Source organism: Lacerta agilis, chromosome 11 (assembly GCF_009819535.1).
Source record: "Lacerta agilis isolate rLacAgi1 chromosome 11, rLacAgi1.pri, whole genome shotgun sequence".
Classification (NCBI taxonomy): domain Eukaryota; kingdom Metazoa; phylum Chordata; class Lepidosauria; order Squamata; family Lacertidae; genus Lacerta; species Lacerta agilis.
The window spans coordinates 3,557,816-3,579,612 of record NC_046322.1 but is presented as its reverse complement, the minus strand read 5'-3'; the positions used below and the strand labels follow the sequence as shown (position 1 = coordinate 3,579,612).

Here is a 21,797-nt window from a genome sequence, read left to right as displayed (position 1 = left end):
TGTCCCAGTCATCCTTGGCATGGCGTCAGATTAAAGAAACGCAAGCTGCAATTTGAGCAGTTGCAGATAAGAGAGTTCGGTCGTTTGATGTTTGCCGTTGGAACCATCAAGGGAAGGGGGCAGCCATTGTATGCAGGTGGCCCTAGGTCATTTGCGAACATCTCTAGTTAAAGGGGAAGGGGTCAGGGAAGGATCTCTGCTGGGGATCTAGTGACCGTGTCACCAGTCAGGGTTGTGGGCTACAGCTCCCGTAATCCCCCGACCTTTGACCGTGCAGACGGCATCCAGGAACACCTGGGAGGTTCTGCGTTACCGAACTCTGCCTTGGGATGAGATATTCATACAATCAGAATTGTACAGTTGGAAGGGACCCAAGGGTCATCTAGTCCAACCCCCTACAATGCAGGAATCTCAACTAAAGCATCCATGACACATGGCTATTCAACCTCCAAAGGAAGGAGAGTGTGCAACCTCCCAGGCTGTGAAGAATTTGAATTTGTTTGAAGAGTTAAATGGTAGTCACAGGAAGAGTGTGTTTCTGTGTCTTAACAGCAGTGCTACTCCAGAAGCCAGAGAACCAGAGCAGCGCACGGAAACGCCATTTACCTTCCCGCTGGAGTGGTACCTATTTATCTACTTGCACTTTGATGTGCTTTCGAACATTGCACCGGTAGGGGGTGGTTGGGGCTACTTCTGTCCATAAGGAAGACGTTGAGTCACCCACTCTGATTTTTTTTATTTTGAAAGTACTAAAGCAATGGTGTATTTTTCAAGAGCAGCATCTCACAGCACACTCCTTGAGCATCCCTGCATAAAGAGATTTTAGCAAGGTTCTTACATGAGCACAGAGATGCAGCTCACTGGCAGCAGCTAAGTAGGAAGAGCACAGGGCAGGCAGGAACTTACAGCCTCCAGCCTTCCCTTATTTTTTCTCCAAAAAAGTGCACTCTTTATTAGCTAAGTACATAGATCAATGTCTGCTTGCACACTCTTGGGCACTGTGGTCACAGCAGACAGCTGATTGCTACGGAGCTGCCCCAATTCCCAAATCCAGCTTCCAGTTGACGGGAGTCCACATTTCACAGTCCCTGCTCGACGCTCTCTTCGCCCTCACCGCCTCGCTTCCTGCTCCCATCCAGCCGAGGGCGATTGTGAAAGTCAATGAAGATGTTGTAGATGAAAATTCCAAGGAAGCTTCCCAACATTGGTGCGACTATTGGGACCCACCACCAATGATTTGATGCGCTGAGGGAGGAGAGAAAAGCTGGTTTTATTCGGTTCTAGGAGAAGCCAAGAGCTCAGCTGCTTCTTTGACAGCACTGCTGGGGCCCACGTGGTTCTTTGTAGACCTGGTGGCAGTATTCAAAAGGATCTGGTCCAGGGATGGGCAAGCTGAGACCCTCTTGTTGCTGGATGGCGACTACAGGTGACAACCATTTTGAGCAGAGGTTCCCTTCCTGACCCCCATGGATGTCGGTGGATCACTCATAAGCCCTCCCTGCCCCATTTTGGGGCCGCTTCCAGGTCGGCAGCAGTGTGTGTGTGTGGACGTGATTGTGCATCCATCGGACCCACACAACATGGTTTCTGCCTGTATCTTCCCCATCCCTGAACTGGACCATCCCTTGCCTGTACTGCCCCTCAGTTACATCCATCACAACTCAGCCTACCTTCAACGCAAGGGTGGCCCCTCCAGAGGTTGTTGGAGTGCAACTCCCACCATCCCTGGCTGAGCTGTCTTCAAGGGCAGCCCCAAGTAAAGCGTGTTGCAGCAATCCAGTCTGGAAGTTACCAGAGCATAGAGCGCAATGGCCAAGGCATATCTGTCCCAAAGGGGTTCCAGCTGAGCTAGGGGAACGGGAGAGCGCTCCTTGCCATTAAGACCACCAGAGCCTCCGCTGACAGTGTTGAATCCAACTGTACCCCTAAGCTGCTCCTTTGGGGGCGGCGGGTGCAGCCTCATCCAGATCTGGCAGTGTCCCACTCTGCATCCCCAACTACACAAAATAGGATTCTGATTCAATTTATTGGCCCATATTTGCATCAAGTTTGGGAGACCTGTTTCCACCTGCAGCTCTTTTATTCTCCCATTTTGTACTTTTAAAAGGGGGAAATCCTAGGTACACGGCCTTGAATTCCTTGGAGAGGAGGTAGGGTGCACATCCAAAGGACCTTTTGTACTCTTACTCAGTCCTTAACAAATGTGACAGCTCAATGCACAACCTAACTCCTGAAATTTCACCTAACGTTGGGCGAGGAGGTTCAGACCTACCTTCGCATCCACAAGAGCAATCAAGCAAATTGTTTCAATTAATCTATATTTAAATAGGTGCTTGTTGCCCACCCTGCACCTGACGGGCAGAGCAAACCAGGAATAATAAGGAAAAAGTTTCGGTAATCATATTTAATCAATCCATGCAAATACAGTGTAAAGGGTCCCTTCCAACTCCTATGATTCTGTGGTACAGAAAAGGCACTCACCTGAATACCTCCACCCCCCATCCAGCAACGGCTGTGAAGATCCTTGGTGGCAAGTCTCTGGAAGGGTTAATGGCGTAGCCTGTGTTCATCCCCAAGGACATGCCGATGACCGCAACCAGCAGCCCAATACTCAAGGCATGGGTGCCTGGAAGAGCACCTGCGTTCTTCATGTCGTTGATGGCGAGGATTCCAATTAATAGCACAGCTGTAGTGATGAACTGCGGGGATGAGGCCAGGAAAGAAGGAAGGAAAGATGAAAAAAAAAAAAAAGATGGCAACCCAGAGGCGGAAGAGGCGACTCCAAAACAAACTGGGGAAATGTTCGGTGGGCGGAGCAATGGGGAGCAGTCACTACAACCCCTTTCCCTTGCTTGCTTACCTCATACACCACCTGAGGCATTCCCCCCCCCCAAATGGCGTCCCCCTTCCCTGCCAGGGAAGAAGTGGTGAGGGAAGAAGGCAGGATGAAAGATTGACATCAGGATCCGCTGCCCCGGTGGATCCTGGTGCCTGAGGCGGTCACCTCAACTTGCTTCATGGCTGGGCCGACCCTGTCTTGACCCCCTGCATTCTGAAGACTGATTGGGTACACTTGACTCTTAAGGAGGAGTCCCGTAGGAGGAAAATTATTATCTTAGCATTTCAGTGTGGTCAAAGTTCTCCGTGTCTATTATCTAGAAGCCATAGAACGACTCCCTATGAAATAGTTGTGCTTTAACTGCTTTCCCTGATAATCCTACTGTTTTATTCTTTCAGCAAACCACTTTGGGTTTGGGTTTTTTTTTAAGTATATAGCAAGAAGTATATAACTTTAACGAATTAAATAAATAAAGCCAATGCTGGTGCACCAACCTCATTTACAAATCCGCCCCAAGTCGACATGTACGGAGATGGATAGGTGGCAAAGATGTTTGCCGTGCCGGTGGGTCCTCCAACGGTCAGGGTCCCCCCGGTATAATCCATCAGGGCTTCTGAAAGGGAAGCAACCAGATTACACAGCTCAACAGCAAAAGCACAAGTTGCAGAGGCTACAAGTGCACTTTTTGATCGAACCACTCTGCCCTTGCACGGACCCACAATGTGTGTGTGTCAATCACCCATTCCCACCACCCTTCTGAGTAATACCCCCTCCCCACCCTCTCACTATATATAAGGGTCTGGTGACTTCTGTTTTATTGTATCTGAAGAAGTGTGCATGCACACAAAAGCTCATACCAAGAACAAACTTAGTTGGTCTCGAAGGTGCTACTGGAAGGAGTGTGTGTGTGTGTGTGTGTTTATGAGAGATAAGGGTGTGCGTGTGTCACTGAAATAACTAAAAAATCAGGTAGTTCTTCTTTCTCCCCAGCTATTCTAGCGGTTTTGTGAGGGGTTGGGGGTCAAGGGAAATAGCATACCATAATACAGTGAAAATGTCGTAGCAGATGCCAAGAAGGATCCCACGAACTGGCCAATCACATACGCCGGAAGCTTGTACCATGGCAGATTCCCCACGGCACAGTTTGCAAATGTAATTGCTGCATTCATGTGAGCACCTTCGAGGGGCAAAAGAAATGGCAGGAATACGAGATTAAATGATGATAATAGTAATAAAAGGTAAAGGTAAAGGGACCCCTGACCATTAGGTCCATTCGCAGACGACTCTGGGGTTGTGGCGCTCATCTCGCTTTACTGGCCGAGGGAGCCAGCGTACAGCTTCTGGGTCATGTGACCAGCATGACTAAGCCGCTGCTGGTGATCCAGAGCAGCGCACGGAAACGCCGTTTACCTTCCCGCCGGAGCGGTACCTATTTATCTACTTGCACTTTGACGTGCTTTTGAACTGCTAGGTGGGCAGGAGCTGGGACAGAGCAACGGGAGCTCACCCCATCGCGGGGATTCAAACCACCCACCTTCTAATCAGCAAGCCCAAGGCTCTGTGGTTTAACCCACAGCGCCACCCGCATCCCTGATAATAATAATAATAATAATAATAAGAAGAAGAAGAAGAAGAAGAGTTTGGATTTGATATCCCGCTTTTCACTACCCTAGGGAGTCTCAAAGCGGCTAACAATCTCCTTTCCCTTCCTCCCCCACAACAAACACTCTGTGAGGTGAATGGGGCTGAGAGACTTCAAAGAAGTGTGACTAGCCCAAGTTCACCCAGCAGCTGCATGTGGAGGAGTGGAGACACGAACCCGGTTCCCCAGATTACGAGTCTACCACTCTTAACCACTACACCACACTGGCTCCTAAGTGTAATGCTATTACTGCTACTAATAGTAGTAGCAGTAATAGCATTTGCAAGCCACCCCTCCATCCTGCCAATTCTTAGAAGGGATATCTTTGCAAAAGCAACACAACAAAGACCAATTCTGAGAGCATTTGCTAAAAACACAAAATAGGAAAATGCTAAGTGATGGAAAAGCAAAAGGAGAGTTTTCTCTTTTTTGGCTGTTTTCCTTTTCATTTAGATTAGTTTGTTTTTTTTAATGGTATCGTATGCTGAAAAGTTTCAATAAAAAATTAAACAATGAAAAATATCAAAACAAGCCAGTTCTGCACTTCCATTCCACACCCTCAGCTGCTGGACGCAAGTCTCAGCAAGGTGGTGCCCAGATTATGGAAGTTGTTCTACGCATCATGGAGTGGGTGTTGGGATCTGCCTCTTAATCCTGAGAACCGTGGTTCTGTGAGTGTAGAGATGGCCTCAACGTTGCGTCAAGGCTGAATCTGTATGTTTCTAGACCTCCGGTGTGTGGAAGTTCTCCGGGTTCTTTACAGAAATCAGTATAAAACAGGGATGTAACACAAAGACGAAAACAGCTTTCCTCAAGCTTGTGCCCAGATTATGGGTGCCCAATGGCAACCATGACGCAACGTGACATCATGACATTGTCTACTTCCGGTTTCTACTGGAAATCCCTTCCAAGACTTCGCAGGGCCTTGAAGGTTGTGGCAGCGCACCCACACGAAAAAACTTTGAGTGTCGTGACACCCAAGGCCCCCTAGAGTTGGCACCAGTGCTCATGCCCTCCAGTGCTTTGGGTCTACAGTTGTATAGACGACTAAGAAAATAAGAAGAACCCTGCTGGATCATTGGATCACTTGCACCCTCCTTCACAGTGACCAATCAGGTGCCGCGTGGGAAGCCCAAAATCAGGACCTGAGTGCAATGGCACACTCTCCTTGTGGTTTCCAGCAACTGCTGTTCAGTAGCATTGCTTCCTCCAGCTGTGGAAGCAGCACGTAACCATCATGACTATTAGAAGAGTTTGGATTTGATATCCCGCTTTTCACTACCCGAAGGAGTCTCAAAGCGGCTCACATTCTCCTTTCCCTTCCTCCCCCACAACAAACACTCTGTGGGGTGAGTGGGGCTGAGAGACTTCAGAGAAGTGTGACTAGCCCAAGGTCACCCAGCAGCTGCATGTGGAGGAGTGGAGACACGAACCCGGTTCCCCAGATTACGAGTCTACCGCTCTTAACCACTACACCACACTGGCTCTCCATCGATTAGCCATCGATTGCCCTCTTGTCCTCCATGAATTTGTCTAATGCCCTCTTGGAGCCATCTATGTTGGTGGCCATCACTGCCTCCTGCAGCAGAGAGTTCCACACTTTAACAAGGCGCTGCATGAAGAAACACTTTCCTTCATCTGTCCTGAATCAGCTTCCTTGAATGTTCACGAGTTCTAGCGTCATGAGAGAGGGATAAAAAACTTTTCTCTATCTGCTTTCTCTTGCGCTAGGTTTTGTAGTCTCAAACCTGTGGAGGGCACCAGGTTGGGGAAGCCTACAGTAAAACCATCCCGGCAGAAAATGTTATGAAGCACAGAACCTCTCTGGAACAGCAAAAGGAAAGAAAGAGAAGCACTAGGATAATATAGAAATCAACCTTTTAAAAACCAGCAAGGGGGGGGGGAGGATGAAAGCAATTTATGTCCAGATCTAAACGGATTGAAACTGCATCGTTGATATTAAAAGGGAGATCCGCCAGGCACGTTATCTACCAGACTCACCTGAGATTCCACCAGCTACGTGAATTCCTAACATGACACCAAATCCAAATCCCAGATTGATGCTCAGAAAGTCCCCAAAACTACTCTTTCCGATTACTACCTGGGCAACAGAGCCCTGTCCAATAACCTGTGGGGGGAGGGGGGAGAAGAGAGACCTGTATGTGTCAAGGTATCCATCCTCATGGTAGCAGGACAACATCCCCCATGCAGAGATCGCCCGTGTCGAAGCGATGATTCTTCAACATCAGCTTCGTCGGACTGGTCAAATTGTACTGATGCTTGATGATCATCTTCCCAAGCAACTACTCTATTCCCAATTTAAGAATGGAAAGTGAAATACTGGTGGTCAGCAAAGGAGGTTTAAAGACACTCTCAAAGCAAATCTTTAAAAATGTAGTCAGTGGCAGAGGAAAGCTCCGCGCTACCCCGGGCGGCAAAAGGAAACGCCCCGGGGGCGGGACGTTGTGACGTCACGGCGGAGTGCCTCCGGCGCTTCCGCAGCCCCCTTTTAAGCCGCAGAGTGAAAAGGCGGCTCGTGGGGCTGCCGAGCGCGATCGGCGGCTCCCCGCCGATCGCGCACGGCAGCCCCACGAGCCGCCTTTTCACTCTGCGGCTCAAAAGGAGGCTGTGGAAGCGGCGGTCCGACGAAATGTCACGCAGGCGCACTCCGTCGTCAAGCCGTGCGCTGCCGCTCCCAGGGTGATGGAGGGAGCGGCAGCGCGTGGGGGTGACACGCGGCGGCCCCACCCGCCATGCCCCATGCTGCCAGTCACCCCGGGAGCAGCAGCGCTGCACGGACGGGGTGCTCGCTCGGCCATGCGCTGTTGCTCCCGGGGCGACGGAGGGAGCGCCGCCGCATGGGAGTGGCGGGAGGGGCCGCTGCTTGTCAACCCCACCCTCCCCTGTCACCGCCCCCACCGCCCCCCTAGCGACGCCCCTGAATGTAGTCCTGTATAAGCACTGATAACTGGGAAACACTGGCCTGTGCTCCAGTTGGAGAAAACCCTTAACCAAAGGTGTCATGGACTTTGAAGATGCTTGAACTCAGGGCGCAAGGGAGAAACGTGCTAAGAGGAAGGCATGCTTGGCAAACTCTCACCGTGATCAACTCCCACCAGGAAGCCAAAGCCCCCACTGTGGAAGGACGTGTGGATCCAGAATTGGCCTCCGCAGTCACTTACGGACTCAGTATTAAAACCGTGTTTGTGGAAGACCATCTCACTCGGCTATGAGGGATGGCCAAAGAAGAGCTCTAACCCACTGAGCTGTCCAGGCTGACATCAATGTATGACATTCATAGACCACCCTTTCTTCCAAGGAGCTCAAGGCCTTGCATATGGTTCTCCTCCTCGTCCCCACAACACTCCCGTAAGGCTGAGAGACTGGCCCGACCTCACCCAATGAGCTTTGTGGCTGAGTGGAGATGTGAATCCTGGTTTCGCAGCTCAAAAGCATATTATTTTCCTTCCAGATTCTAATGCCACTATCCCTGTCTTATCCCAAAGTGTTCTAATACTGAATTTTTTTAATTTTTTTATTATTATAGTAATTTTTTTATTTTATGCTATAACTACTACAAAAAATAAAATATACATGCACATTCATTTATCAACTTTGGCTATCATAGCCATGACTTCCACATGGCATTCAGATTAATATCTTAATAATATACTTCTTTAGTCTACCATTGCTTATAATATCATATATCTCTTACTCGCTTTAACTACCATAATTACAATAATATTTCTACACATTAACTACAAAGCTTCTTGAAGTCCTGTTAACGTATTCAATTGCAAATTATTAGTCAAATAGTTCGTAAACTTTAACCAGTCTTTGATGAATACTGAATTTAATAGCGATGCTAATGAATTAAATAGCCCTTGGAATAATAATACTATATTTTTAGCCGGTTAGATGCTTAAAAAAAAATAAAAATAGTATTGCATGAGCTGTTCTTGAAGAAATGTTCCTCATTAAGTTGGGCGGAACGGTGCTTTTATCAGATACGTCCTCCAAATCATGAGACAATGGGTTCCAATCCATAACCAATTAATACAATCAGATGCCTAATGCAAATTGAAGTTCAGTACAAAACGTCCTCCCCCGTTTCCTCCCATAATATCATCTTTGAGTCGGGTTGTTGTTTGCTATTCCAAATATACTGCTGAGCATACGAAAGGTTTGCTGATCTTCAGGTGGATCACTAAACATGGTTTATGAGCAGTGCTCAGGTAGGTGGGTCACAGCATGTGTGAGAGAGACGTTGATCCTTCATGTGCAGAACAAGGGGTGAAGATGACCATTGCTGACTCTGTATGCCTTAAAAACACCTTTCCCTCAAAGATTTCTGGGCACTGTAGTTTGCCCCTCACAAAGTGACAGTTCCCAGCAACCTTTAACCAACTACGGTATCCATAATTCTTTGAGCAGAGGGGAATGTTCTTTGAATGGACTTTAGAGATATAGCTGGCACACACAACATTGCAGTGTTCAGAAGAGCCCCGAGGCAGGATCAGACCTAGCAGATGCATTTTTGCACACGCACTGACAGATTCGTGTCTCAAAATTTAGATATGTGCACATTTTGAGGGAAGCCTGTTTTGCTTCCGCTATTGTTTTGCAAACTTCTGCTTCTGATGCAGACTGGGTCCCCTTCCCGTCTCCTTCGTCATCCACACAAATCACTTTTTCAGGAACAAGAAAGAGGGGTGTGCACGCCCCAGCCTTTGCCACCTCCTCCCCCTCCTCGAATGACCCTTGCACCCTCCACCCCTGTCCTGCTCACCATCAGGATGAAGGTGGACAGAGCCTCTGCCAGTCCCTGCCGGATGGTTTCATTTCGGATCGTCAGCCAGCCGATGACTTTCTTCAGCATCTTGGTCGCTGACAGGCAGGCGATTCAGTCCCTGTTGGGAAGGCAGATGTCATAACTCCTCGTGGCACACTCTGAAGTGAGCCACTGTCCTCCCCTTCGCAGCCTGTCTCCACCTGACAGCTCTGACTGAAGCCTGGTTAAAGGGTAACGAGGCAATTAAGCAGTAGCCTGACCTGCCCCCTGTTCTCTCTCTCCCTCCCTCCCTCCCTCCCTTCCTTCTTGCATAAAATTGTAGAGTTAGAAGGAACCATGTTGTGGTATTGGGTCATAAAAGCTTTGACCCAAGTGGTGCTGCTGACCGGCACTGCAATCAATCACCTTTACGATCTTCTCCGACATCAATGGCGCCCAGGCACACTTCTGCTGCGCTCTGAGTGTTTTTCAGTAGCAGAGTGAAATGCAGCAACAGGATGGCTTCTTGAGGTCTGCTTCGTGGTGTCTTAAAATAACTCGACAGACACCAGTGCTACTAATCTAACTAAGCTAAATTTAGCAGCACACACACACAAGTCCTACAGACTCGAGCTGCATGTCTGCAGCAAACAAATCACATTCAGCAGTAAGTCACAGTGTAAGCACACAAAGCAGTAAGGCTGAGGGGAAAGTGAAACCTAATCTCCCCCTTTTCTAGACAAAGGGAAAGTGCCCGTATTACAGTGGATCAGAACGCCTCTTGCATCATTAATTCTAAGGATCAGAACGCCTCTTGCATCATTAATTCTAAGATGCCCAGAAAACCTGACAAACCACGAGGGTCATTGTAACGGAAAATCCCAGGTGTGGAACTGCCCAGCCACCTGGCCCTTAGGGATAAGCCCACTGGTTTCTGCGGAGTTAAATAAAAGAAGTCCAGCCACTGGAGCAAGGACAAGACAGGGGTTTATTGCGCAATAGGTTACAGTCAAACTGCACACCCAGAGCAGTGTTACAAGAACTTTTAAAAACTCCTATCATATCCCAGAATACAGTTTGGAAACATCATTACTACATCATCACTACATCACGAGAGGGAAGGGTTATACATGATTGACATATAGGAAAAACAGGAAAAACAGGATTAACATAGGGGGAAAACAGAGCAATATCAGGGAGATAGCCCTGAGAAGTGTGAATGGGTGTTAAGTACTGGCAAGGATACCTTGAGCACTTATCTGGGAGAGAACAATGGGATTCTGGTTGAGGGATATTAGCCTGAAGCACCCAGAGATTACCTGCTGAGACATTTCCCTGTGTACGTGGTCTCTCGCCTACTGGATCATGGCAGAGAGATGGGTCCCCTTAAGGGCATCACTCCATACCCCAAATGAGTTTACTCGGGAGGAGACTTTGCTTAGGTGACCCCCCCCATAATTTCCGTAACAGTCCCCCCTTCAGAGATAGATTTGCATCAGGTTTTGAAAGAACCGCAAATCCTTTCTCCGCACTTAACTACAGTTCAGAGATAGACATATTTCCCACCCCCTTTCGTCCCGCATGTTATATACACTAAATATTATCATGGCATCCAACCTCCCAGGTGTGGGTGTATGTAACCTGAAAGGGACTTGCATGTCACGCCTCTTAAGGCCCTTAGGAAGTGTATCAGTGTACCTAGCTAGACATAGGATATTACGTAAAAAAAAATATCATATGCTGCATTTTGTTACTAAATTACTATGCTAGCACTTTGGGATAAATATTTTCTCAATAGTGGTCTTATGCTTTACATTTAGTAGGAGGGTTCATTCAGTGACTGACAAATGAAGTTGTTTTGTTTTGCCTTTTTGTGTGTTCCCAGGTGTCATAGCTAACTGGTCTCCTTTGACCTTCAGCATTCCACAGTAGCAACACCCATCAGCGTGCACCCCTGGTGTAAGGGCTTGCATTGACTTGACCTAAAGCCTTTTACCCCCATGTGGTTAGGTGTGACACTCCCTGGAGAGAAATGCCCCATCCTGCCCATCCTTGGGGCCTCTGTGGCTTTGGTCCTGCTCTCAAAGGGGTGGGCCTGCACTCTTGCTATTTAAAGGGACGAAAGCCAATGACACCTTGGATACACTTGTCCAATTCAAATGAAGTCCAATTAAAATTTATATAGGCCCATGGTACTCACTTTCCAAACCAAACTGTGAAAAACCATTCTAAAAAGGCAGTGGTCCAAATTAATAATTTAACATATAAGGAACCATTCCTGCTAAATCAAAGCATAAACACCTTCATGTATCTGGGGTTCTGTTTTGATCTTGAAGTTTCTTCTTGACAAAATGACCTAAAACAATCTAAAATGTGTAGGGAAGGTTGGAATACCAGGTGGGACAAGGAAATGTGGTCATAAATTGGTCTAACCTAAATATTGGACTATGCAATAGCCTGATCTATTAGAAAACATAAAATGCATGAGAATCCTCCATTGGGGTGTAAGCAATATGCACCAAGACACCATACAGTAAACATGAAAACAATTAAACACAAAAATTGGGTTCCCCCCTTTGTGGAATTTAAATATACTGTCAGACATAATTCAATGTTTCTGCATAACATCACACAACATAAAACATAGTAATTATATATCAGATACATATCTTGGAGCAATTGTGACTTTGAGACCATTCTGGCTGCACATACTCCCGAGGTCAGAAAGAGAGAAAATGTCCTTACAATTCAACTGCCCCTCCCCTTGTCAGCAGCCCCCCACCCCCGGTCAGTCCATATCCTTTTGGAGTGAGATAAATGTGGCCACTTTTGATGCTGTTCAACTGCTGAAGAGTTGGATTGTATGTTCATTGTCCAGTTTTCATAAACACATCCTTTGAAGGAATAGCCTGTAATGTAATAAGAATACTTGGGGCTAAAAGACAGTTAGGAGGGAAGGGGCAAAAGAACCAAAGGGAAAGTCTCCTTGGGTCTCTGCAAAAATAAAATCTGAACACGTTAAGCATTTTATTCATTTCAATATTATCATCACATTTCTAGATAATTACCTGCTAAGTTTGTTTGGATTTTTTTCTTTCAAAAAGGTAAAAATATTAAAATGAAACAAAATTAAAAATTAGATCCACATTTAAACAATGTGCTATCTGATAAAAGAAAACTTTATGAAGGAAAAAAACTTATAGATGGTACCTGACCCCATCCAAGCTAGTCAACATAAATAAATAAATAAATATCAGCCATAAGTTCAGGAGATGCAACAAATGACAACATGTGATCAACATGTCCCCAAAATATAAAAAATGACCTATGAGGAACCAAAATAAATGCTAAAACACACAATTTCTAACAGTGGTTCCCAAATGAAACTTTAAAAAAATGTTTGTTTATGTGACAACATCAGCTAGAATGTTAAAGCAAAAATACTGAAAAATGGGTTAACACCAGCAAAAGAATACCTGGTTGTGCTTAGATCAATTTCATAGACAATGGAAAACTAATTTAATAAATGAAAAGCAGATTATTTGTAACCTAAAAATATAGGGAAGTAAACTAATATAGCAGGGATTCAGACTTGTTTCGCATAACAGGGGAAAATGACTGTAAGGGAAGGAAGATTAAAAGAAATTACGGTTTGTATCTCCTTACTTTTTTTTTTCTTTGCTGTGGAAGAAGAGAGGACAAAACATTACATCATTGTTAAATCAGGAAAGGAAAGGGTTATACCAGATTAACATAGAGAGAATGCTTGGGGTGAAATGCAAAGAGATAGGATTGAGTACCTACTGGGAAAGAACAATAGAACCTTCCTTTGCATAGTCTATCACTTGGGTGGATTTCAGAGGAAGCATTTGACCAAAGGTGCAAATCAGTGGTAGAATAAAGAGAAGACAGCAATTTTTTTAAAAAAAAATTTACCTTCCAAGTGTGGAGGAGACCTTGTTTAGTTGCCTTGTTTAGTTGCCCCCCATTCCTAAAAATTCATTAAAACTGTTATAGAATTCACTTAAATCTCCCCCTTTCTCTAAAATAAAATTTAAAAAAAATCCTGAAGAGAGCACTCATTTTTACCTGTGGAAAGAATTTGGCATGTTAGGATTTTAAAGCCCAAATACTTAATTCTGTTGTTGTTCTTCAGGTGGCCTCTGGAGCAATCTCCCTGTAGGGCTAAGCTTTGCCAGTAGCCTCTGTGCATGTACAGAGTTCATGATTTAGAAACCTATTGTACCATTTGAAAGAGTTGCATCCATTGGCTAAATTACCTTGAAGAAAGGAAGGTTTAAAGAACAGGGTTGGATTTTAAACAGAAACCCAGCAATTCACGCCCTAACGAAAACCAGCAATGAATTAAATAAACATCTCATACCCCCGGCAAAATAAATTGGGAGCTACCATATATTTGCCTCATATATGTACAGGTCTTGGGGTACAGATTTCTATTTAAAATGTGGGTTATCATTATTTTGTGTGCGGCCCCTCTGGTCATTTCAGCAGAATACCTGCTCCCTTATATATGAGTAAAAATGGCCAGAGTCAGAATTCATAAAATTCAAATATTTTCAGCCCCTCTGGTCATTTAGCAGAATACCTGCTCCCTTATATATGAATAAAAATGGCCAGAGTCAGAATTCATAAAATTCAAATATTTTCAGTTATTTCAGCCAGGCAGACTAAATTCTCTGCCCCCTCATGTATGGGAAAATGGCTCTTCCTTCACAGGGATGGTCAAGGCCTTTATATGTGATTAAACTTTAAAACTTAAAATAAAAGAGAAAATGGTAAAAATTTAGATAATCACTCCTTTAAAACAAAAACAAAACACTCTACTCTTAACTCTGAAAGCCAACATTTCTACCTTTCTTTACTAAAGGCAAAGCTGGGCTGAATTTCAACTCACCACATCAGGATTTAAAATTACCCTCCAATGCTTACAGACACATGGCCTTCCACATAGTTATAAAGTGGGAGTTGAAAGGGACCCTGAGGTCATCCAGTCCAACCCCCTAAATTACAGGGTTCACAAGATTTGTACTACTAGAGAGACACATTCTTATGTACACAGACACAACTATCATGCAAGCACATGTGTACTAAGAGGAAAAGAAAAGTACCATCTTTATACAGAACCTTTTAGCAAACGTTAAGATAGTTTGAGTGAGTTTTTCCTTAGACTAGAGATGGCAAGTTCTTAGAGAAATTTTCTTAAAGATACAAGTGAACAGACGTTTTTCCTAAGATTTGATAGGGAGAGTCTTTTATAAGGAATAGTATTTATTCAAGAATTGATCCAACCAATCGTACCTTAGTTTTCAAACAGCCTAGATTTGATAGAAGTGATTTAAAATTAAAGTGAATGATTGAACAAATTCCCTAAAGCCTAGTGAACAAATGCATAGGAGTTAAGAATTAAAATAACTACACATAAGAAAGTGAGAAGGGGGGGGTACCCTTAGCAACCCCCCCCCCCGAAGTTTCCGTGTTAAGGAAGCTTACTCAGGAGTAGATTTACCTGTTTAAGTAAGAAGATGGGGGAAGGAAAAGCCTCAGACAGAACAAAGAAAACCTTTTTTAAAAGGCTTAAGGCTGATGAAAATCAGACACTGCAATTTATCTTGTAAAACTTAAGACTTCTGCAGCAGGAAAAATTGTGTATTGAACACTGAGTTCACAAGTTCAAAATTTTATATAAAAATTCAAAGTTACAGATCTCCCTTTTCTTCCTGCTCCCCTTTATTGCAGGAAAAGGGGTAAGCACACACACACCCTCTTTTACTCTTTGGAGAGGGGAAAAAGTGGCCTTCTACAGCCTCTTTAAAACAACAAATCTTTACACACCACTTCCACCCATTCCAATATTTGCCGTGGCTTTGAGTTGATCAAGCCCTCACATTTTATTTTATTTTTTAAACTGTGCACACTTAAGGAGTTATGGCCAATTTCTAAGGCTGACAAACTCAAAAGGGGAACCTGGGCAAACTCTGATTTGGGGACCTAGGGACCAGAAAGAGACAGAAACTGAAGGGGCATTTTCCAAGAAAAGGGCCTGTTAATCCTGGCTGATCTTACTTACAGACTGATATCGGGAGCCTTACAATAACCCTTCTGTCCAACCTAATCAAAGTTAAAACTGGACTCAGATAGACAATTGCTGGCTATGGAAGCTTCTACCCTTAATAACACTTTTCCTAGAAGGAACACCATATTTTCATAGGCATGTAGTCATAACAATTCCTCAGAACAACAACTACATTTCTCTACCTAAGGCTTAATGAAATTACAGGCGCTGCAGTTTAGCTTGCAAGAGCAGTTATACTCAATCTGGCAGGCTGCAGCAGAGACATTAGGCTAAATTCACAGCACATTCCAAAGTAGACTAGAACACGACAGTAGACTAGCTCTCTGTACAAGCAAGTTGCAACTAAACATTTCTCATTAGTTACAGATTTCTTTCCTGTTTAGTTTCAAAGGGAAGGGGGGGCAATCCCCCTCTCAGAACACAGTAAAACCCCTTCAGGGGATTTTCCTACCACTTGGAGGGACACTTTTGGAGCCTCTCTTGAATAATAAACTCACACCTCAGTTTTATATTCAATAATAATAATAAGTTATTATTTATATCCCACCCATCTGGCTGAGTTTCCCCAGCCACTCTGGGCGGCTCCTAATTGAGGGTTAAAACATATCATGTTTAAGTTGATCAGGTCCAAATAGTTTCTTTAAACTAAAAATTTGAAGCAAGCTTGCAGTTTTAAACTATGCACACTTAAGAAGGGCAGTCTGATGGCCAGTTTTAAAACACAACTCTCTTAAGATCTCTAACATACATGCTCTCAGACTGGATTTTTGTAATTGTTTCTGGTTTTCTCTGGCCCTTTTAAGATCTCTGAAATTACATAAGGAAAACAAAATGACAGAGACACAACAGACTCACATACACATAACAGACAACATGTAACATGTAAACATATATTTCCATCCTTTACTTGGTTATTGTAAGGAGTTGGCTCACTTCCCTTTTGTTTCATTAAGCGAAGTTAGTGGGAAGGTCCCAAATTTCTAATTGGCGGGGTCTTCCTTCCATAAAGTGCTTTCTCATGGAATTTAGGCGATCCATGTTAAAGGATCCATCCGGTGGCCAGCGGAGTTTGGGTTTTATATTGGCAGTGCCAGTTGGCCATGAGTTTCTGCAGAGATCTTCTAACTTTTGTCTAGACAATAAGGGGTTTTAATATAAAAGAAAACTTAACAACTAAACCTATCAACTAAACTTCCGTGTACACCTCAACAACCGTTTGGTTCCCTCCCCAGACCTCTTCTTCCTTATTCCTTTTCCCAGGGGTGCAATCTACCACTCTGCCTTGTCCTGCCCCTCGGGCCAAGCTCTCCCTCCTGGCAACCTCCTACCTATTGTCACAAACTTGAGAAAAGGGGGGGACCCTACTGAACGCCCACTCAATGTGGTGCCAGATCGGGTGGCCCCTGGATAGAATTTTCGCTCCGGAATACCCCCCTTGCTTTTGGAAGCGAGTTCACACACGACATGCGTGTACACATGAACCGACCAGTGCGGCTGGGGTTCGGATAGGAAAGGAAGTCCTTTTGCCCCTTGCTTTCGATAGGATTTTTCACCTATCGGGGCGGCTGGCAAAAGTACGAAAAAGAGCTCTGACCCCTTGCTTTCGATAGGATTTTTCACCTATCGGGGCGGCTGGCCAGAGAGGGAGAAAAAGAGATAGAGCTCAGAACTCCCCTCCTTGAGTTGAGCAAGGTCTCTAGGATTTGGACCAGAGGAAAGGCAAGAACGACGATAGATAAGAAGGCAGAGAATTTGTTGCCAGGAAACACCACCCCCTTCCCACCAGTGCACTGGGTTTTTTTCAACTCATACTCACACGTCTTACGCTGATCCCTGGATCCAAATGACTAAGCCAGCTGGATCTTGCTTTTGCTCCCCGGCTGGCTCCTTAGAGACTTGCAAATTACCGCCCCTGAAGATGGCCGGGGGTCCAAAAGATCTTCCCAGGCAAATGGCCTGTTGCCGGCTGAAGACTTCAGGGCCCCCAGTCAGCAACACGGGAGAACCGCAAGTCCCAGCTTTCGGCACCAACTGTAAAGGGAAAATCCCAGGTGTGGAACTGCCCAGCCACCTGGCCCTTAGGGATAAGCCCACTGGTTTCTGCGGAGTTAAATAAAAGAAGTCCAGCCACTGGAGCAAGGACAAGACAGGGTTTATTGCGCAATAGGTTACAGTCAAACTGCACACCCAGAGCAGTGTTACAAGAACTTTTAAAAACTCCTATCATATCCCAGAATACAGTTTGGAAACATCATTACTACATCATCACTACATCACGAAAGGGAAGGGTTATACATGATTGACATATAGGAAAAACAGGAAAAACAGGATTAACATAGGGGGAAAACAGAGCAATATCAGGGAGATAGCCCTGAGAAATGTGAATGGGTGTTAAGTACTGGCAAGGATACCTTGAGCACTTATCTGGGAGAGAACAATGGGATTCCAGCTGAGGGATATTAGCCTGAAGCACCCAGAGATTACCTGCTGAGGCATTTCCCTGTGTACGTGGTCTCTCGCCTACTGGATCATGGCAGAGAGATGGGTCCCCTTAAGGGCATCACTCCATACCCCAAATGAGTTTACTCGGGAAGAGACTTTGCTTAGGTGACCCCCCCCCAATAATTTCCGTAACATCATCCAGTGCAGAAAACCTTTGCTGGACATGTCTTGGCCTGCCTCTGCTTTTGGATTAAGATAAGGCCTTTGTCCTGGATGGACCTTTCATTCCCTGGTGAGAGTTGGACAGGAAGTGGCTGTTCCTCTCCGCAGAGACTCCTCTCTATTAAGATGGTCCAGGCCCCAGAGACTTGTAGAATCAGAAGGGATTTTCTGGCCGGCATGTCTGGTGCTCCTGAGGCCCTGGTCTTGGTGTGCAATGGTCATGTGAGACGGGACATCAATAGGACTGTTCCCAGGTGGCTTCCCTGACCCTGTGGAGCCCAATCCACCTGCCTGGTGGAAATCTTACAGCAAGCTTGGCTGGGCACAGGTACAGGTGTATATGCCTCTGAACACTGAATCTCTCAGCCCCTCCTGGAGACCTCAGGGATTGAACTCTGCATCCAACACAAACACAAAGCCAGGAAGCAGGCCTTGAAACACCCTCACCCTAGCTCACCTTCCTTCTCTGCTGTTTGCAGCATTTTTTTTTACTGCCAATTTTGATAGCAGCGTTATCAGAGGGGCTCTTTGCCTTGACAGGCAGGGCTCTAAGGCTAGAGTCCTCCTCTGTGTCAGGACGGCCTTTGAACCTGAGAGCCACATCTCTTTGCGATCCTGAGTTCCCTGGTTTACCTTTCTGACACCGAAGCACGACTCTTCCCTTAAATACACCATGCAACATGATTTTAGGATTACCATGCTGTGGTGTGATCTCTCTCCTGCAGCTCTGTGCCAAGAAAGCCTTGCGAAGGGTAATAATAGCATTTTAGCAGGCCATCCAGGGATTGAATTAGGGATCTGCTCCATCCCAAGCAGACCCCCTTCTGTCCCTGAGCCCATCTAGCTGGATTCCTGGCTGAGGCCTCCGGTCCCACGGCCCGGCAGATAACAAGCCAGGAAACAGGCCTTGAAACACCCTCACCCTAGCTCACCTTCCTTCTCTGCTGTTTGCAGCATTTTTTTTTATTGCCAATTTTGATAGCAGCGTTATCAGACGGGCAATTTGCTACCTGGTGGAAATCTGATAGCAAGCTTGGCTGGGCACAGGTACAGGTACAGGTGTATATGCCTCTGAATACCAGCTGCTGGAAAGTGCAGGTGGACAGAGTCCTGTTATGCTCATGTCCTGCCTGCAGGCTTCCCAGAGAGGCATCTGGTCAGCCACTGGGAAAAGAAGATGCTGGACTTGATGGTCCATTGGCCTGAGCCAGGAGGTACCTCTTATAGATTCATAGAATGGTAGAGTTGGACATGCAACATCCAAATTAAGGGGGATTAAATGGTCAGAGGTTCTCGCCCTAAAGTATAAAGAATTTTTTCAGAAAGAAATCCAAGTTCATCCAATTGTTTCAATTTCCGACTCATGTGATCCCAGTGCAGTTCTGAATCTCTTTAGCCACCTTACAGCAAACTTTACTGCCTTTTTTACATCGCCTTCTCAAACAGTTATGCAAGCCCAATATAACTCAGGAGCTCCCTGGTATAACTCTGTATGTAAACAAGCCAAACTCCAACTGCGTTCAATATACAACAAATATAAAAACTCAGGCGCTTCCAGTTTACCACCTATATACTTTCTCAAGCCAAATCAGTCTATAAACAGGCTCTTAAAAATGGCAAAACAGGAGTGGCAGTCTACCCGTTGGCAAGCCTTGATCTTAGCTTCCAAATACCGCAGAGCTAATGAATTCTGGTCACTAATCAACAGTAGAGTTAGGTAATATCCCTTGACTGTTATCCCGGCCCCTACTTGGGAACAGTTCCTGAGGAAATGTTTCTCACAGGCAGAGGCTCCGGTTCCCCATCTGGAGCACTCGTTCGAACACCTACCCAGATGGCCGCCCACAGATCCAGGCGAAATATCAGTCCTAATATCCCAGTTGAAAGTGGGTAAGGCCCCTGGCCCTGACCTGGTTCCTGCAGAGGCCATTAAATCACATCCTGAGTGGTGGTCAGGAATCCTGGCCAAAACCTTTGACGCCATTAATGCTACTGGCTGCATTCCCAAGACATGGAAGTAACCCATTATTATACCAATCTATTAAAAAGGTCCTCCTGCTGATCCAGGGAACTACCGTAGTATCAGCCTCCTTTTGACTATAGGGAAAATTTATGCCCGCTTGTTGCTGTTGTTGTAAGAATTTTAAGGTATTTTATTTATATATAATAATTGTTATTAATGTACCAAAACAAATAAGGCCACATGTCTGAAAACCAGCACAGGAAGACAGGCCTCACTCCATTTTGACTCCCAACTGGCCAAGTATTTCTTTGTCTCAGGAACAAAAGGGGGGGGTTGCCCCTCCAGCTACTCAGCAGCCCTCTGCCTGAGTGATAATCTCTGGCATCCTGATATCTGAGTGTCAGACAAAAAGGTGTGATTAACTTGGCTGGGATATAGGGAAATGTAAATATCTTTTGTTTCACCTGATGGGTTTTTGGTGGAGGGCGAGAGGAGACATGGGGGCAGGGTCCAAGATGCTACCAGACCCTCCCAATTTGTGATGTAATTCTAATGTATGGAGGGGTGGTCTTGAGCTGGGGGGGGGGAATTTCAAAAGTCTATATAGGAGCTTGCGTACCTTTGTTCGTGGTCTTTTGCTTGCAAACACCCTGCTGCAGCAGTAATAATAATAATAAAGGGCTACCGCCTTGCTTTGGGAGATTCTGTATCGTCTCTATTTTATTCATAAGTGCTCTTGAGAGGAGTGGAGCCCTATTAAGGCTCTCTCCCCGGGTTTGTGGACTCCCTTCTGGGGTTGAACCTAATTTTTATAACATTTTTGGTGACTCTGGTGGGACTCCAGTTTTACCAATAATTTTGGGATCCCAGGGGAAGGAAGCCCAGCGCGCTCCCAGCCAATTGCAGGGAGGGTTTCTAAGCCTGGGAGATCCAAGGTTTTTGGCAGTAATTGGGAGTCCTTAAGAGACTTGCAGAAGGCAAAGCAACGCAACTGGGAAAAGGGAATTTGTTCTACAGGGCAGGTACAGCGAAGACCCAGGACAGCCCAGTGCGATCGCGAAGTGAGTATAAGGGGAAAAGGGACACGGGGTGGGCTAAATAACCGCAGCAACTAAAAACCTGTTCTATCCTCATCTTACTCTCTTCTTGGGTTTTGGTTGCAGCAGAGCTGCCAAGGCCAAGTGATAACGTAGAATCAAAACCCTGGGTAAAGACTCCTTGTGTTTAGAACGCAGCGTTAAAGAATCTTACCCTGCTCGCTCCTAGCAACCTGTCTAGGGAGTCTGAGCGGGCTGTCTCTCTTCCTTAAACTGGGTCCTCTAAAACCCAGCTCTGTTTCCTTTTCTCCTTTATAACTTATCAGGTGAAGATGCCCCTCTGCCATGGCAATCCTTGTTGGGAGATGACCCATGACCAGAGAATGCAAGTGCACCTGTTTCCTTTCAAAAAATCTATCCAAGACTTACCGCCTCAGCGTTGCACACGCAAGCGTCTGAGGGCAGGTGGTCTTTTCCTTAGTTCGTAACAGGCAGGAAAGTTGCTGTGGGACCCTCGGCAATTGATGACCAGGGGAGGGTTCCAAAGGTATTTAGTGGCACGGGACAGCTGAGTAGTCAGGAGACCAAAGGCTGGGCCACCTAGTAGTTAGTGCAAACGAACGGTAGGCAGATCACAGCCGGGGGCTGTGGGATCTAGAAGATCCGGGAGGAACGTGTCCCAGGATAGAGGGTTCTCCTAACCCGACTGCAGGATAAAAGGTCAGACCACACTTTTTAGATAATGGGTGCACCCCAATCCAAGGAATTCCTTTCCCAGACTCCTGGT

The 21,797-nt window shown here is 45.7% G+C and overlaps 1 protein-coding gene across 1 annotated transcript; it reads right to left on the bottom strand.

Annotated features, from left to right (window-relative positions):
- Positions 1-752: 752 nt before the first annotated feature.
- AQP7 (aquaporin 7) lies at positions 753-9,732 on the bottom strand. The gene is made up of 7 exons (XM_033164755.1): positions 9,679-9,732; positions 9,271-9,391; positions 6,483-6,609; positions 3,879-4,016; positions 3,334-3,452; positions 2,482-2,699; positions 753-1,245 (listed from the first exon to the last, which is right to left on the bottom strand). The coding sequence occupies exons 2-7, from the start codon at positions 9,358-9,360 to the stop codon at positions 1,080-1,082; spliced, it is 858 nt and encodes a 285-aa protein (XP_033020646.1). The 5' UTR covers positions 9,361-9,391; positions 9,679-9,732; the 3' UTR covers positions 753-1,079.
- Between the last annotated feature and the right edge of the window lie 12,065 nt (positions 9,733-21,797).